Raw genomic sequence first — 17,128 nt, 5'->3', positions numbered from 1 at the left:
CACCCCGTTGATGCTGCTACATCAAACGGTACGGGTGCAATAGCTGCCGCGCTGACGTGTCATGCACGCACGCACGCGTGCTCAGGAGCCCATTGGCAGATGACGACCATGACGAAACACACAAGAATTTCCTTTACTTTGCTTCTATATTGTTTCCTTTGATGGAACAATCGAGTAGCACCAGACCTGAAGTGCCATTTCTTTTCGCTTGGCCAATTAAACTACACGGTGTGCGTCGATCGCTTTCTCTGATTGCGACCCCAACGAGTGGGTTATTAGCTGCCAGGTCATCGGCATTTTTCTGGCTCTCGCATTGCGACTTCATTCATCCAGCACAAATGTCAAATAAGTTTGTGGTTGGACATAGATATTCACAACTGACTTAAAAACTCACTGGATCTTGCTCCTTTTTACGAATCTCATAGGGGCCCATTCAGATGTGGCAGCACTTTATGGTCTAATGGCATGATCAACGAATCGTTTTTTAAAACATAATAGAGACACCGACGCGCACGTAACCCTACCCATATGATCATCTCCGAGGAACTGAGCCGGCAGGTTCTCGAGATTGACAAAGTCACCACAGACGCATCCAGGGCATGTCGCCTACCACTGAAAGAATAGCGCCGGTTAATTCCTAGAATAAATTTAGAAAAATACGAGCACCCATGCTGATCTAGGATTCAAACCTAGGTAGACAGGTTCCACCACGAGGAATCTTATCAGCATGATCAACGACTTGTTGTTTGTGAAATTTCTGCTTTGGTGTTTATTTCACCATTAAGCCCAACACCACACCAAAGTCAACTTGTTAATTAATTATCTGCACACAAGAAGCAGGAGGTTACTTTATCTTATTTTATGGTTGATTATTACATGATGCCATCTTGCGTGGATTATATATACTGAACACTGCTGTGAACTGCACCTATTCTAATAAATTCCTATGGACGGTGAATAGGATATGTACGTAGTGGTACTGAGACTTGTGACCAAGTACAACAGGGAGAAAGTTGAGAGACCTCGTCGTCTAATCTAATCTATATTATCAGCTGATAATGCAAGGACGGTGCCACCGGGTGCAGCCAGGTAGCACTAAACACTACTACCTCTGTCCGAGAATATATTTATTTTTAGTTTTCTCGAAATTAAACCTTTAAACTTTGACTGTAGATGGTAAAAGAATCATAAAAATTGACAACATAAAAATAATATTAGTTTAGTTATAATAAAACCAACTATCGTAATATGTAACTTTTCTATTTAAAAGTAATTATTTTTAAAGACATTATTGGTTAAAGATGAAAATGTTTGACTTTGACCAAGTTAAAAAGTTGTTATACTCTAGGATGGAGGTAGTATTTATTTATTTATTTTTATTTCGAAATGGCACCAAACGCAATTGATCCGGCATCTTATCAACAAGGAAACGTTCGTGATAACTTTATCAATTTTAAAATCTGCTGGTAATCTCTGTAAATGTGTTACAGGGGTAGAGTATGCGCGTGTTCATACTTCATAGAAACGTGACTGTGGATGCGTGTGAGCATTTGAATAGCGTGTCTCCAAAAGGAAGAGGGTGTACATGTCTTCAACCCTTTTTTAGGACTCCGCTTTTCCGATTCTGTCGTTTCTACTTGGTCGTTATGGTCAATCACCAAAGCATGTTCAACGGCCATATGTGTGGATGAATGCGTATGCCAATTTATTAAGAGTCACGCTCGACTGGAATATAATCTGCAAATACATGGTCCAGCTCGCTCCAGTCCGTTTGATGCGATCAACCCGTGACCACCTCTAATCAAAAAAAGAAAAAAAACGTGACGACCAGGATTAAGCTAGCTAGCAGGAAAATGGCCCAAAGGACATGTAAACGTCACATGCACTTGAGCTTCCACATAAACTAGTGGCAGCCATCTACGACATCTGGCACTGCTGCTACAAACTTCTTTTGTAGTCGTCCACTGTTTCTCGAAGGAGCCATGGATGGTCGATCCTGCACCTGCAGTATCCCTTGAAGCTGAAGGGTGGTGGCTTGAATTGACCCGGCCTGTTGTCGGCTAGGAACTATTCGTATTCTCCGTAGCTTTCATCTGTAGCTGAAAGCAGCTAGCCACATTAATCGTTTCTGAAAAATATATATAATGAAGATCTGAGAACAATGGCCAGTTTCTCGATGGAAAATTACATGCACATGGCTTCATATTTCCTAGCTCGTGCCATGTAGTCATCATCGATCGATCTTGGTGTCTCTGGATGAGTAGTAAGTACTCCTGTTTAATTTGCATGGCCACCTAGAGCGATGAACAGTAGGATGGCACACACTGTGCAATAGTGTGCATACACCTGAACAAAGTAGCCCACGAACACGTGTTTCACGCTTACGGTCCGCATCAAAACTGTGGCCGCACGAGTGCTAGCAGAACAAAAAAGGCGCCAAGTGGCACGGGTATCCATCGCTAGCCGCGCCCGCACATGGCGGTGAGCCGGTGAACGCAAAACCTCATGGCGCGTGCTGTGCAGTAAAGTGATGAGCAAACCTGCAACCAGTACTAATCCCTATCAACTGTTCGTGTTAGTCCTACAACCAGGATAAACTGGTTCCACTAATAATCCTTCGTTTTCGAACGAATTAGTTATAATTTGGACATCTAGCTTTTGCTATGAACTTAATTTCTAAGGAATTAGCAAACTATATATCTAGCTTTTACCATGTATCTAAATATAGAGTCTGTTTAGTTTCTCAGGAGGGTGGGTGCCCGGTTGGCTTAGATGCCAACCTCCCAAAGGAGAGCCGGTGCTCAAATCCTAGGTAACGCACCTTGTTGGGAGTAAGGGGGTGTCATCGGTCAGGTGTATCGATGAGAGAACATAACCTCCATAATACGCTTCAATGAAGCAGGAGGGTACCCAGCCTCTGCCCTCGAAAAAATATTAGTCCCATCACATTGGATATTTACACACCAATTAAAAGTATTAAATATAGTCTAATTATAAAACCAATTGCATAAATAGAGGCTAATTCGCGATACGTATCCATTAAACCTAATTAGTCCATAATTTGATCATATTATGCTACAGTAAACATGTACTAATGATGGATTAATTAGACTTAACAGATTCATCTTATGAATTAGCACCAGCTTATGCAATTAGCTTGTGTTTAATCTCTTTATTGGTTATCCAAACATCCGACCGGACTAAAATTAGTCCATGGATCCAAACGCCCCCCGTGGTGTAATAAAATTTAGAGACCGTTTGGATCTACCGACTAAACTTTAGTCCCCGTCATATTGGATGATTGGTCATCAATTAGGAGTATTAAATATAAACTAATTATAAAACCAATTGCATAAATGGAGGCTAATTCACGAGACGAATCCATTAAACCTAATTAGTCTATAATTTGGCAATGTTGTGCTACAGTAAAATATGCTAATAATAGATTAATTAGGTTTAATAGATTCATCTCGTAAATTAGTCTCTATTTATAAAATTAGTTTTATAGTTAACTTACGTTTTTCTAATTAGTATTAAACATACGATATGGCCGGACTAAAAATTAGTTCCGGAATCAAACACCATTAGATGCGGCGCGACGCTCAAGAAAATAAAATAAAAGACAACATCAAATTGGCTTGGGCGTTGCATTGCAGCTGGACCGTGGCTCCATATATACCTGGACAAACATGAAGTGTCAGGTGGAGTGACAACTTTGGCGGCAAGCGCAACAAACGCGTACCTAGAACCTTACCAGAGGAGCATGCAATAGACTAATAGAGGCCCTACTGCTAACTTGATTCTCTGCATCATGAGTCATAGATTGAGGTCGTTACGAACTAATGATGCATACAGTACTCAGTACATACATAATAAGTATTTTTGCAGAGCAAGTCAAACACGGAGGGCGAGCAGAAATGGGGAAAAAACCCTAAGGGATACAGGTGTCAACATGAACGGCGTAGAAAATGCCATCGCATGATCGCTGTGAAGCCCAACCGCATCAAATTGCGCCGCTTACAACGTCTCCCTGCACGTAATTCGGCACGTGTCATGGCTCAAGACAAAACTGTGGTTAGTGCAATATATTTTGTTGAGGGAACAGGTGATTATGATGTCTATATATCTTAAAACGTTTCTGGAACTATAAATGGCACACTTGGGATAGAAACACCGTCTACAAGATATAGCTGGGATGCCACACCCGAGCTATTCTGATTAATATATGTAATCAATCACGGTCTACAAGAGATATTCTGATTAATAATATCTATAAGATATATAATATTATATATTTATATCAGTTTTTTTGTTTCTTAGAAATATTTTTCATAACGAATCTAGTAATGCCACCTTATATTATCGATCCGTATAAAGTTTTAGATATTCATAGTAATAGGTTAATTTTTTGGCTTCGGACCAGATTAGATGGACTCATTTTTGCGAGTACAAAAAATGCTTCAGTTTCTAGCCAACAACATCTTTGTCAGTACCATCTAGATTGATTACATATTAAGTAATAGTAGTACGCGTAGGGTGGTAAAGGATTTAAATTTTAGTTTAGATAATCTAAGGGTCGGATTCTAAAAGAGTTTAATTTTATATAATTTTAAGCTAAAAGTATATAAATGTTAAATCGTAAAAATATATAAGGGTCAAGTTAAATTGTAAAAAGAATACTATGCCTATAATACTTTACCACCCCTAAATATGCATGGCGCGTGGACTCATCCCACGTCACATTTTTGTTAGGCTCTCAACCATACGTGTGGTGCGCGGGCGTTTGGGAAGGTAAAAAAAAACGAATTCCAACACAATTGACCGTTCCCAGAGCATACGGCCAGGTAAAACGGTCAGCGGTTTCCTCCCCAGAAATCCCCACCGGCAGCGGAGGTGGGACGTCAAGCCGCAGCCGCAGTAGAACAGCATCCCAACTGCCGTCTCGCTCGGCGACCAAAGAAAGATTGGACACGCGGGGCCCGGCGGGGGCGGCAGCGCAGAAGGTTTCCGCGAAGGGAGAGTCAAGGCCAAGGGGGCAGCGGCCCGGCCGCGGACCCCGTTCGTCCGCCTCTGCTCTGCCCCGCATTTCCCGCTTGCTATATAGCTCCCCGTCCGGCCCTCCCTTGCCGCCACCGCGGAGACGCGCCATGTGCTAGCTCTGCTCGCCCGGTCCAAGCCTAACCGATCCGCAGCTCACGAGACTGCCCCGTACGGCCGAGTGCAGGAGCTCTCCCGCTAGTCTTCGGCAACTGAAATCCGCGGGCGGGTCTAGCGAGCGCGAGGGGTCCATTGGAGAGGCCGCAGCAAGAGGTTGGAGCGGGCGGGGAGGGGATAGGAAGCCAAGGGAGGAGGAAGGCGAGAGACGAGAAGGGAAGGAGTTTTGGTGGGAGAGGCGGAGTAAGCTTTCGCCCTGAATTTTAGTAAGGGGTTGAGGCGCGTGGAGCAAGCAAGAGAGGAGCGGAGATGGTGGTGCTGAAGCAGAGGAGGGTGTCGGGAGAGGTAGGAGACGGCTCTCGCCTTCCTTGCTCAGCTCACTTGTTCTTGGCAAGTTGCAATTGAGAGCTTCCCGAGCTTTCTTTTTAGATTTCCTTTTTTTTCTTTTCTTCAGGCAATAACAACTTGCAACTGTTTGCCAAAGAAAAACAAGTTGCAACTGAGAGCTTCGCTAGGATGATGCTGATAGGCGCCGTTGCTGTGCTGGTGCAGGTGTTCTGGCCCAAGATCGTGCTCAAGAAGTGGCTCAACCTCAAGAGCAAGGACTTGGACTTCGGCGCCGACGAGGACGAGGACGACGGCAGCGACATTGACGACCAAGGTTGGCCGGACTTTCCTCTTCACGGACGACACCCATCTGCGTCGTCCTGGAGTTCCGCAGCCGAAAGATCACTTCTTTTCCCCACCTCTCATTTCCTCTCCCGCTTTTTCTCAGAGAACTGCGGCTGCGACAACGGCGACGGCGCTCGCCGGCCGGCAGACGGCGGCGTTCAGATCACCGGTGAGTTTAATTCCGTTCATTACGTGTTGAATTTGAATCGCGGCTAGTGTGTAGGCTGATAACTGAAAAGTGAAAGCCGCGTTCCGGTTCTCCCGTCTATGTGGTGATCTTATCCGGTGGGCCGTGTTTTTCTTTACAAGTGGGTCGTGTTACGGAAGAGAAAGGGCAGCTTTGGACTATTCATTCGTCCCCCCCTTTTTGGTGGGGAAGGAGGATGAACTGGTCCTCGTGCCGCCACTAGTGCGTTTGGTGCGTCGCATCATGGCTCGGCCGGGAGCCGGCAACCTTGAATCTCCTTATCTCCTATCACAAAAATGGGTGCCCAACAATTGCCTAATCTGGAAGACCGGCCGGGCCTTCATGATCCTACTCCATGGATCAAAAATCATGATATCCACATTTTCATGTGAAAAAAACGAAATTACTAGTAACATTTTTTACCCAACAATAAGTGTAAAATAATGAAATTTGTATATTTTTTCAAGAAAAAATAATTTGATACTAGTCATATTAGCCGTTTGTGTTTCGAGTTTGGAATTCCCACTGCATTGATCGATCAGCATTGCTTCTGACGATTCACTAACATTTCTTCGTGCTGAATTCTGCTGCATCAGATGAGATCCTGGAGAGCGCGCCGTACAAGCTGAGGCGGACGAACTCAGAGACCCTGCGCGCGCAGTACATTAACACCAAGGAGCTGAGGTGCGTTGTTCGATCGGTTTCAGCGACGCGTCCACGAATTTTGCGGTTCGATTGAACCTGTTCGGCGGTTGCAGGGTCTGCGTCGGCACCTGGAACGCCGGCGGCAGGGCCCCGCCGGAGGACCTCGACATCGCCGAGTGGCTCGGCACCGGCGGCGACGCCGAGCCCGCCGACATCTACGTGCTCGGGTAAGCTGCTCGTCCCCCGGATTCGTGGTGCGATTCGTCAGCGACCTGCCGTTCTTCGGCTGATGCGTGAATGCAGGTTCCAAGAAGTGGTGCCGCTGAACGCCGGCAACGTGTTCGGCGCGGAGGACGGCCGGCCGGCGCTGGCGTGGGAGTCCGTGATCCGCGGCGCGCTCAGGCGGGCCCAGCCGTCGAAGCCCAAGTACAGGTTTTACAGCAACCCGCCCTCGCCGTCGCGGTTCGACCCGCCGGTCGACGCCGCGGCCGCCGCCGGCGAGCTCCTTCCCGGCACAGACACCGAGACCGACACCGATGACGACGCGCCGTTCGGCTTCCCCGTGCGGCCGGAGCAGTACGCCGCGGCGACCCCGAGGAAGCTGAGCAGGCTCAACCACTTCAGCGTCGTGGATGACTCGGAGGTCAACGGCGACGAACCTGACGAGCTCGATCAGGAGCCGCAGCCGGGTGCTCCGCAGCGGACGCTTCTGAGGTCGCTGAGCAGGGCGGACAGGGTCGGGCTGGTCTGGCCGGAGCAGCCGCTGGACCTGATGCCCGCGCGCGCCCTGAACGCCGCGTCGTCGGCGTCGTTCAAGACGTCCAAGTCGTTCAAGGCCTACAAGTCGTTCAGGGGGTCGTCCCGCGTCGCCGACGCGCCGGCGGACGATCTGCCAATGATTCCCGACCTCGACGGCGCGCTGCGCAAGAAGAGCCAGTCGCCGTTCGTGAGGATCGTGAGCAAGCAGATGGTGGGCATCTTCCTGACGGTCTGGGTGAGGAGGGGCCTCAGGAAGTGCGTCCAGAACCTCAAGGTCTCCACCGTCGGCGTCGGCGCCATGGGCTACATCGGCAACAAGGTTCGCCACGGGATCGATCGATTTCTTCTCTGCAGCATTGGAATTCTTGCAGCCTCTGCTTCAGGAGGAGTCTGAATTATTAATTTTGCAACTTTTGGACGTGCGCAGGGAGCCGTGTCAGTGAGCATGTCCATCTACCAGACCATGTTCTGCTTCGTGTGCAGCCACCTCACCGCCGGCGAGAAGCCCGGCGACGTCCACAAGCGGAACGCCGACGTGCATGAGATCCATCGGCGGACGCGTTTCCCTGCCCCGGGTGACCAGAAGCTGCTCAGAGACATTCACGACCATGAGTGAGTAGAGTACACACAACTTACACTGTGGACTCCAATGCATTGCAATTGCATCAAACCCATCAGGATTCAGAAATCTTACATTTCTCGGTGATATCTGCAGTCGGATCTTCTGGCTGGGTGATCTGAACTACCGCCTCGACGTGTCGTACGAGAGAGCCCACGAGCTGATCTCGACGACGAGCTGGTCCAAGCTAGCCGAGATGGATCAGGTGAGTGAAAATCAGACTCCATTTTGTGGATGAATTGTTCAACCCTCTCTGATTCTGAATCTGAACTCTATCCGACAATGCTGATGATCCGTTTGAAAAAAAATGCTGATGATCCGGGGCCGTTGCGATTGTGCAGCTGAAGTGCGAGCTGAAGAAGGGCCGGGCGTTCGACGGATGGACGGAGGGCGTTCTCGAGTTCGCGCCGACCTACAAGTACGCGCTGAGCTCCGGGAAGTACATCGGCGACGAGCACAAGGGCGGGCGGCGGACCCCGGCGTGGTGCGACCGGGTGCTGTCGTACGGGAAGGGGCTGCGGCTGCTGAGCTACCGGCGGTCGGAGCAGGCGCTGTCGGACCACCGGCCGGTGACGGCCACGTACGCGGCGGAGGTGGAGGTGTTCTGCAGCCGGAAGCTGCAGAAGGCGCTGACGCTGACGGACGCCGAGGTGGAGGGCGGGCAGGTCGTGCCAGACCTCGATTTTTGACGGGGGTTCGGAGCCACCGTTCCGGGTTGGGTGATGTTATTAAATACGACTAACTGTTATAACTGTTGTATCATCGTACATATCCACTGAAAATATAGATAATAATATTTTAGAATAAAATAAAATATTTTAGAATAAAATAAAATATTTTAGAATAAATAAAAGATTAGGGATAACAATGGTTCAAATATTTTTATCTTATTTTAAAATATTTTATTTTATTCTAAAATATTATTATTTCCAGTGAACATGTACGATGATACAGCGGCTGGTCACACGTGCTATGAATAACATCTTTTCCGGTTAGAGGTGCCTGCGGGAAGTTCAGAACTTTCTGAAGGCTAACGAACGCACGGTGCCAGACTGCCTGCTCCATGCTGATCGTTCAGGATAACCGGGAGAGCTTGCGACTGCTCCTTGTGTTTTGGGCGAAATGGTCGTGTAAATACGGGTATGAGTAGCTGTGATCCTCTGACCATATTGGCAAATTGCTGTAACTTGTAAGCCTCTGAATGCATCGGCTGATCGCGTGTATCTCCATCGAAGCATGAGGGGAATGGTAGTCTGCTTCAAAATGCCAGTTATCTCTAAGATAGTCTTGTTTTGTTTATGCGTGAACGTGTGCCTTCTTTCCTCAGTGGCATGACGCACAAAACAAAGAGTGGAAAGGAGAAAAAAATAAAAATGAAAAAAGACGATTGCACCAGCCGGGAATCGAACCCGGGTCTGTACCGTGGCAGGGTACTATTCTACCACTAGACCACTGGTGCTTTGCGAATGAAGATGACTTCACAAAATAATAAATCCAGTAGCATCAAGTTGGCCAACACAGAGCAGCGTGCGCCGTGCACATCGTCGTCAGCAGGCGCAGCATGTAAAAACAGGACATAGCCAAGGTTGGAACTGGAATTGCTTGTGCGGTTGTGCCACTGTTCTAATTAGGATTCCGTAGCCTGCTGATGAGATCATTTTTTTCCTTTTATGTAAGCAAAGGCCTTCTTTGAGTGATCAATTAATATACACGTTTGGAGGCTCCTGACATATTCTTGCTGAACATGATTGAAGACCTCTCTTTATTCATCACTTGCCCTGAACATTCCTCATACAGATCAAAAGTTCCTTGCAGATGATTGGCATTGTTTGCATCAGCTTTCATCAGAATGATGAGTGTGCCATCAGCAACTAACAAGTGTGTTAGACTCAGTGCACACTTGCACCATTTGTGACGCCTCTGCATGACATGGATCAATAAGAAAATCCTTTTGCACACAGACAGGAATAAAAACACGGACAGGGGGTCAGCGGAAGATCAAATTGAACAGGTCCTTTTGCATTAATAGTATTGATTGGACATATTTAGATAATGCAATTGTCTTGGTATCAATAAAAGGTCCTTAGAATATGGAATTTTGGCTTCAGTCTCCTAGGGAGCATCAGCCATCTCAGACCATCCTTATTACATGGTTGCAATCATAGGCTGTGAGCATCACACAGCAGTAGTACGATAATAGAGAAAACAAAACCTGAACAGCGAGTCATCTTTGTGTTCAGGACAACTTGTAGGTAGCTGATGAGAGAGAAAAAAAACGCGCGCATGCCTCGGCTTCGGCGAATCTTTATTCGTAGTACCAAATGCTTCAATCACGCGAACGAGAGGCCTGATCCACTGAGCTTCTCCTCGACAATGGCGTCCAGACGCCGCGCCATGCCCGGCGTCATGTGGTTCGCCCAGTCCCCTGTCCCTCCCCTCCTGAAGTACCAGTCGTTCGCGAAGGGGGCCCCGTACGAGCCGGCGTTGTTAACCTCCAGGTTTTTCAGCTTCTCGATGCTGCAGAGCCTCACGATCTGCTCGACGACCCCCGCCTCCTCCTCCGCCGGCGAGAACGGCTGCCCGACGAACCGCGCCAGCCTCCTGGTGTCGCGCAGCATGTCCTCGTACCGCAGGAACAGCACCGTCTCCGGGCTCGCCTTGCTCGCGTTCCAGTACCCGAGGACATGGTCCCAGATGGGCCCGCTGACGGACGTGCCGTTGCAGGCAGCCTCGAACAAGTCGGAGAACGAGATGTTGGGATTGACTTTTCTGACGAAGTGAAAGAAGGAAACAAGCATGTCCTTGGGATCCCTGAAGAATGGTGCGTGGTTGATTGTTATGATGTTTACGGTGACAAGGACTTATAGCTAGCAAGAAGATTAGTTTTCCGATCATTTATCTGGTCGAAGTCGGGCTCGATTACCTGCATATGTAGATGATTTTGCAGTCAGGGTTCTTGGTGATGGAGGTGGGGAGAATGGAGTGGTGCATGTGCGTCGACATGAGCCTCGGCGACGGCAGCGTCTCCATCAGGCCCTCCTCGCCGGCGGTGAACAGCCTCTCCATGTACGGGACGCACTGGTGCGGGTTGAGGCGGAGCAGCGGGTGCCCGGCGTCGGCCGGCGGGTACGCGCCGCGCGCCATGGTGGCGAACGCCAGGGCCTTGAGCCACGTGGTGCCGCTCTTGGGCGGGCTCGCGAGGACGACGTCGCCGCGCCGCGGCGTGAAGCTCCGCTGGATGGAGATGATCCCGGGCACGACCGTCGCCAGCACCCACGTGCCCTGGTAGAAGCACACCCACAGCTTGGGGTCGTCGGTGAGGCCCGCGACGGGGATCGCCGGCACGGCCTCGGCGCTCTTCAGGAACGGCTCTGGACCGACAGCACCGGCTTGATTGGTGGTGGTGGCGGCCATGCTGCTGCTTGGAGATGTGTTTTGTTGGTGTGCAGATTATGAACATAGGCGCTAATTATATAGAGGCATCCATGCATGGGCTTTAATTTACAACAGCTTCTTGAGTTGGACAAGCATTCGGGCAACTAGGGATGAAAATTCTTTTTTCTTTGGATCATTGAGTGGGCCGAAAGCTCAGAAAAATGAACTAGCTCGGGTCTTAAAGCAAGAAAAGTGATAAAAAAAAACTATTTGACTATATAGCATCAGGTCATCGAGGTCCAAAGGAGAATTCTCAAAGATTTCAACCAATATGAATATAAAGCACGCTAACTATGTGGTTTATGTAACACATTAATTTATTTTGTTTAGTTTTGGGACATATATTTTCTACGTTCAAGAAGACATCTTTTATTTTAACTCCCTGTTCGAATTTAGGATTTGATCTTTTCTCAAGCAATATATAAATAATAGCAGCGTGAAACATTTTTAAAATATAAATCTAGTTGCATAATTAGATATACAGAATGCGACTAACTGAATTGAAACAACACGTAATTTTTTGATTGAAACTTATGTTCGCAAGTTTCGTTTGTACTAAAAAATTACTTATAATTAAATTGTTTTATCATATATATCATAAATTAATAAATTAATTGTTTGTCAAAGTTTTGTTATCACAAAATAAAGCATGTTTTTGTTATTTCAGACGGAGGAAGAAGTATATATGGATCACCTTTTTACCTTCCCACAATTGCATTCACCATCTTTTGAGCTATGCAGTTGCGTTATACAAGTTGAGGAACATGTCCGCTGAAAACTAGCTAAGTGTTGGCAACTTAAGAACTCCACCAAAATTAGTATTCGGAAGGTCTATTTTAAAAAAATTCAGCTTCTATAGATGATGTTATGATATGATGCCATACAAAATTTCTAGTGCAACCTCCTTATCATTTGAGGACTGAGGTACACAAGAATTACAAATACAATATTTAAAAGCACGAAAGGAAAAAAATGTTGTTTTTGTCCATTACATGTGTTTCGTGGTTTTTTGAATCACACGAATGGGATGGAGTTTGGTCCTGAAATTTTCCGGTGTATCAATTCAAGTTGACCATCTTGGCAGCTTGACTGTAACATCCTCATCAATTTAATAGTTGTACAGCTCATAAATAAATGATCATAATTATGCTCGCGCAAATAAACATGAACGTGCTGCTTTAACATGCATATTCTACGCCTACGGATTTTCTTTTAGAATTTTTGGAATCTCCCAAGTCTACAGAGCTGACTATTGAGAGCAATGCACACCAAGATGCTAGAAACAAAATCTGTACGCATGAACTCTAATTCCTTAAGTTTAGTATGATAACTGTGATCGTCATAAATCGCATAATCGCACGACGCCAATAAATGAAATACAAAGACTTTTGTTTTACTTTTTCTTTTTTATGTCATCATCTTAAATCACCCTAGACCTACATATGAAATACAAAGACTTTTGTTGTCCGTATTTTTTTAATGTGAGCGTCTTAAATCACGCTAGGCCCATAAATGAAATGAGACTTTCGTTTTGCTTATTCGCCTCCACTTCCCAGTTTCCCACTGCCCATTCCACACCGACTAACCAACCGTGAGAAATGTGCACCAACTGAAGCAAATACTCCGTTCGTTTTAACTTTTAGAAATATGATGTCTAGAATAATCTAATTAGTTTAAGCAAATACTCACTTTAGTTTCCCTTGTCAAGAACTCAAGATCACGGATGAACTTATTCGTCATGCTCGGCGACCTAGATTTCCCTAGTGAGTATGTGACGAAAAGAAAGAGCAAACACGTACGTAACGATAAGAAAAAACACGACCAGCTATCGCTTTTTTACAATAAACTTTTTTAAAGGCCTAATAATTTTTCTTTTCCTAGAAAATCCAAGCTCAGTTCTACCTAAGAATGCTAGTTATATTTATTTTAGGTTATTGGACCGATCTAAACACTTGATAAAATAAACTAGAAATACATTGTGCGTAATTAATTTAGAAGAGAAAATAAACTAGGATAGCATACCATCGTAATTATTTAATTAATCTATAAAACAGTACTCACTTGCATCCCTAGTTCTACCAAACAAATATAATGAGTCATAACATCTACAATGACCAAGTAATTCATACTAGCTAGTAGTACTAGCTCGGCGGCTTCTTTCTAAAAGTCATGTAAGCAATAAGGACGAGTAGTATTTAGTACTCCCTTTATTTCTTTCTCTAAGGCAAGCACGCACGAATATCAACATCCAAACCTCGTAATCTTCAACCAACAAATAGTCTTACAAAGTGAAAATTTTATTGTACAAAAGTGATACCATTGTATTCATATTTGAAAGTACTAACTTATGATTACGGTTTCTTGTGACGAAACATTATAGTATAAGAAAAATAATGAGTCAACATATAGTTTTAGAGAACATGGCAAGTCAAACAGTGCTATATTTTGAAGTGGAGGGACTACAATTTACAACCAAATGAGCATGATGGCACCCATGGTGCAAACATATCTGGAAGAGGAGTGATTGTCGCTGTGAGGGCCTGAGGGGTTTACTTTTAAATGGACCAAGTGTGTACGGAGAAGACCAATGATGGCGTGTAAGGGAGAACTGCCTTAATCTACAATGTTACTGGAGATGATCCATTAATTCAACAGATCGGGCGCCTCTTGTAGCTATAAACACATCCCTCCTCCCTATATTTCAATCGCATTGCTTGCATCATCGGTTAAATACATTATAATTAAAAACTTACGGAACGAGCTGAACAATCAGCAGCAAAGAACTGGCAACAACTAGACGCTACTGACGAATAGAATTCGCAGGACTAGCTAGCCAAGAGCCCGTAAAACAAGAAAAAGAAATGACTAATCAGTTGGATCCAAGTATTCTAGGCTTTGTCTGCCAGTACTGATCGAAGCGTTGCCTTGCATACTCCATGTACTCGAAGTCAATATTTTTGTTCACGTGCGCCTGGGGGGGTAGGAAACAAAATTAATCTTTGACAGGTTATTATTCACCGAATAGGTACATATGCATTTGGCACTAGTATTAGCGAGCTCACCGAGATTATTCCCCAAAGGCCCCAAAAGATATGGCTTGCAAGAGTATACTTTGCAATCAAGCCTAGTAGGTTTTCAACTTCCTCATCTGATGGAGTTTCACCTGATGACATATAAATTCTTAGGAACAGAGAATTCTCACAATATATCCATGTAATGCGAGTGAGCATTTCATAAAGTTAAATGCTTGATTAGCGCAGAATGAGTATGCAGTGTTTGCTTTGCAATTACCTGAAGAGCTAAGGTATGTTTGAACAAATCTTCGCTGCTCCTCAATGTCTGATAGTATAGAGAAATGAAATGATGCATCAAACACAACTAAAAGAGCACGATACAATTTAGAAACACACATGGTTATAAGTAAACTAACCAGGATATTTTGCAAAGTCCAGCACATGAGGTGTTGATGTATGGTAATCAGCAGCCATCTCACAAAAGTGATTAGCAATGTCAAATGCAACAGGGTTAAAACTGGCATATTCATAGTCCTGCAGGATTTGATCAACAAAATAGCAGTCAGGAACAGGAAGGCATGGCTACCAACCAAGTTGTCCCCATCCCCAGCAAACAGGCACCACATAATTATGCAAACAGGTACCACACAATGCTTAAATCAAGAATCAGAACGCCTCGTGACTCCATTTAATCAGAAATTCGGAACTTACAATCAAGGTGACTTGTCTGGTCTCTTCATATATCATAATATTCCCATACTGCAGATCATTATGGCAAAATCCTACTGACTGAATGACCCCCGACAGCGCCTTCTCCAGCAAGGCAATCTCATCGCCAAGCTTATTCAGCTGAAATTGTTTGGACTCTTCCTCGGAACACCTGACACGAGCCTGCTCAAGCCACCTTCTGATTCAGACAACACCAAGCAAATCAGCCTCTGATCAGCGATTACTAACATTTCTCGCCATGATAAGAGAAGGTGACATAAAAAAAAATGCATGCCTGAGCCTCTGCCACAACGAGACATCCTTGGGTCCAGGCATGTCGAGATCGTGAAACTCCCTCAGCTTCTTGGCAATCAGCGCTGATATCTCCGGGTCACGCAGATCCGCCGTAGACAGCGTCTGAGAAAGCAAGAGTGCAGGCAATACGAGAATAAGATATCACCAATCCATTACCGATTCACCATTCCAACAGACAAATTATGAAATTAACAAGGGGGAGGCACGCGTACCCTGGCGTTGATGAACTCCTCGACGCGGCCGTTGGCGAATCGGCCGAGGAGGCGGGGCCCCTGGCCGTGGCGCGACATGCACTCGAAGGTGCGGACCTCGTCGGCGCGGTCGAAGAAGACCTCGACGCCCTGGCCGTAGATGCGCACGAGCACCTTGCGCGGGTCGCCCTCGCCTCCGGGCCAGGTGATCCGGAAGACCTCGTTGGTCATGGCGCCCTTGAGCTGGGACACGGCGAGCGCGCCCGGGTCCACGTCGCCGCCCCAGAGCTCGCCGGCCAGGCGGAGCAGGATGCGGCGCGCGTCCTCCGGGATGCGCTCGATGCTGGGGCTCCGCCGCAGCACTGGCGCGGGGGCCGCGGCACCCCCGCGCGGCGGCGGGTCGGCGGCGGCCATCGGCGGGCGGAGGAGGAGGAGGAGGCGGCGGCGATCTGCGCAGGCCGGAGAGGTGAGGAGGCGTGGGCGAGTCGTTTCGGTCTGCGCTCGATGCGGCGCGAGGGAAACGGGATTTGGGGTCGGGAATGCCGCGGAATCGCGGGATGCGAATCGGGGTCGGTGGGAAAAGGCAGAGGCGGGGGCAGGAAGCTTCAGGGCGAATGCCGGCTACAGCTCAGCTCCAGGCGCCACGTCAGGTGCCAGGTGTGAACGCGCAGTGCACACGTGGGTGCTCGAAGGAGCGTTGCGGTCTTTCTTCAAGTTTTATTAAACATTGTGATTTCAACACTTTCTATGATTTTGAGCTTTCGTGTTTTGTTGACCTCTACTCATAAACCAAAAGTGTGTTTTATTTTTGTCATTTTGTACACCCAATACTGGTGAGACTCCACTGCCAAACAAAAGGAAAAAAAGTACTATTGGGAGTCAACGGAAGGGGGGCTAAAGATGAACAGTAGTAGAAAATGTTGCTAGCAAATTTATGATGACCCGGGTAAAAAAAATAATTCATCTAAAACCATTCATTGCCATTGCTGGAAGACTACGGACCATCCAGGGAGCAAGAGCAATCATATCCAAATTCTTATCCACTCGCACGCTACTTCGTCGGAAAGCGCTAGAGGAGTAGAGGAGTAGAGAAAACAACGAGTTCAGTGACGTTACAACGGCAGCTGGAGGAGGAGGCGGCGGCGGCGACTCCGTCGGCGCCGGCCGGTGGTGGCAGCCGGAGGCGAGGAGGAAGCGCTGACCACCGCGCCTGGGTGACCGGAGCCATCGCCGGCCCGTGTGCCCCGCTGGTGAGCTCCCGACCGCCGGCGAAGACGATGCAGGTGGGAGCGGGTGCTCCGAACTAGCAGGTCTGAAGCACGAGGCAAAGATTCCGCATCGTGATTTATGGCCTTACGGGAAAAAAATTCTCTACATCCGGCTGCAGAGAAGCGGCACTGCAGCCTGATGCCGATTCGCGACACGTGTC

At 47.0% G+C, this 17,128-nt stretch overlaps 3 protein-coding genes and 1 non-coding gene across 8 annotated transcripts; 1 reads left to right on the top strand and 3 right to left on the bottom strand.

Annotated features, from left to right (window-relative positions):
• Nucleotides 1-4,926: 4,926 nt before the first annotated feature.
• On the top strand, nucleotides 4,927-9,316 carry LOC112894924 (type IV inositol polyphosphate 5-phosphatase 3-like). 3 transcript variants are annotated; one of them, XM_025962769.1, is made up of 9 exons: nucleotides 4,927-5,544; nucleotides 5,707-5,815; nucleotides 5,930-5,995; nucleotides 6,610-6,697; nucleotides 6,772-6,885; nucleotides 6,962-7,736; nucleotides 7,845-8,029; nucleotides 8,133-8,241; nucleotides 8,378-9,316. In XM_025962769.1, the coding sequence occupies exons 1-9, from the start codon at nucleotides 5,464-5,466 to the stop codon at nucleotides 8,723-8,725; spliced, it is 1,875 nt and encodes a 624-aa protein (XP_025818554.1). In that variant the 5' UTR covers nucleotides 4,927-5,463; the 3' UTR covers nucleotides 8,726-9,316. The 3 variants fall into 3 exon arrangements, with proteins under 3 accessions (XP_025818554.1, XP_025818556.1, XP_025818555.1); XM_025962771.1 differs by having other exon boundaries at nucleotides 4,929-5,499; nucleotides 5,609-5,815; XM_025962770.1 differs by having other exon boundaries at nucleotides 4,932-5,499.
• A 108-nt stretch (nucleotides 9,317-9,424) lies between these two features.
• On the bottom strand, nucleotides 9,425-9,495 carry TRNAG-GCC. The gene has a single exon. It is a non-coding gene; the product is annotated as a tRNA-Gly (tRNA).
• Nucleotides 9,496-10,094: 599 nt separating this feature from the next.
• LOC112894557 (cytosolic sulfotransferase 5-like) lies at nucleotides 10,095-11,606 on the bottom strand. Its single transcript, XM_025962306.1, has 2 exons — nucleotides 10,960-11,606; nucleotides 10,095-10,847 (listed from the first exon to the last, which is right to left on the bottom strand). Exons 1-2 carry the CDS (start codon nucleotides 11,448-11,450, stop codon nucleotides 10,367-10,369), a joined length of 972 nt encoding a protein of 323 aa, XP_025818091.1. The 5' UTR covers nucleotides 11,451-11,606; the 3' UTR covers nucleotides 10,095-10,366.
• Nucleotides 11,607-13,897: 2,291 nt separating this feature from the next.
• Nucleotides 13,898-17,046, bottom strand: LOC112891417 (probable choline kinase 2). Of its 3 annotated transcripts, XM_025958265.1 has the most exons (8): nucleotides 16,816-17,046; nucleotides 15,721-16,148; nucleotides 15,489-15,610; nucleotides 15,197-15,392; nucleotides 14,902-15,019; nucleotides 14,763-14,810; nucleotides 14,534-14,634; nucleotides 13,898-14,442 (listed from the first exon to the last, which is right to left on the bottom strand). In XM_025958265.1, exons 1-8 carry the CDS (start codon nucleotides 16,925-16,927, stop codon nucleotides 14,341-14,343), a joined length of 1,227 nt encoding a protein of 408 aa, XP_025814050.1. In that variant the 5' UTR covers nucleotides 16,928-17,046; the 3' UTR covers nucleotides 13,898-14,340. The 3 variants fall into 3 exon arrangements, with proteins under 3 accessions (XP_025814050.1, XP_025814049.1, XP_025814048.1); XM_025958264.1 differs by having other exon boundaries at nucleotides 15,197-15,389; nucleotides 15,721-17,045; XM_025958263.1 differs by having other exon boundaries at nucleotides 15,721-17,042.
• Between the last annotated feature and the right edge of the window lie 82 nt (nucleotides 17,047-17,128).

Source organism: Panicum hallii, chromosome 5, assembly GCF_002211085.1.
Source record: "Panicum hallii strain FIL2 chromosome 5, PHallii_v3.1, whole genome shotgun sequence".
Taxonomy (NCBI): Eukaryota; Viridiplantae; Streptophyta; class Magnoliopsida; order Poales; family Poaceae; genus Panicum; species Panicum hallii.
Note: the sequence above shows the minus strand (reverse complement) of the source record. Positions and strands in the feature narration are given on the sequence as shown.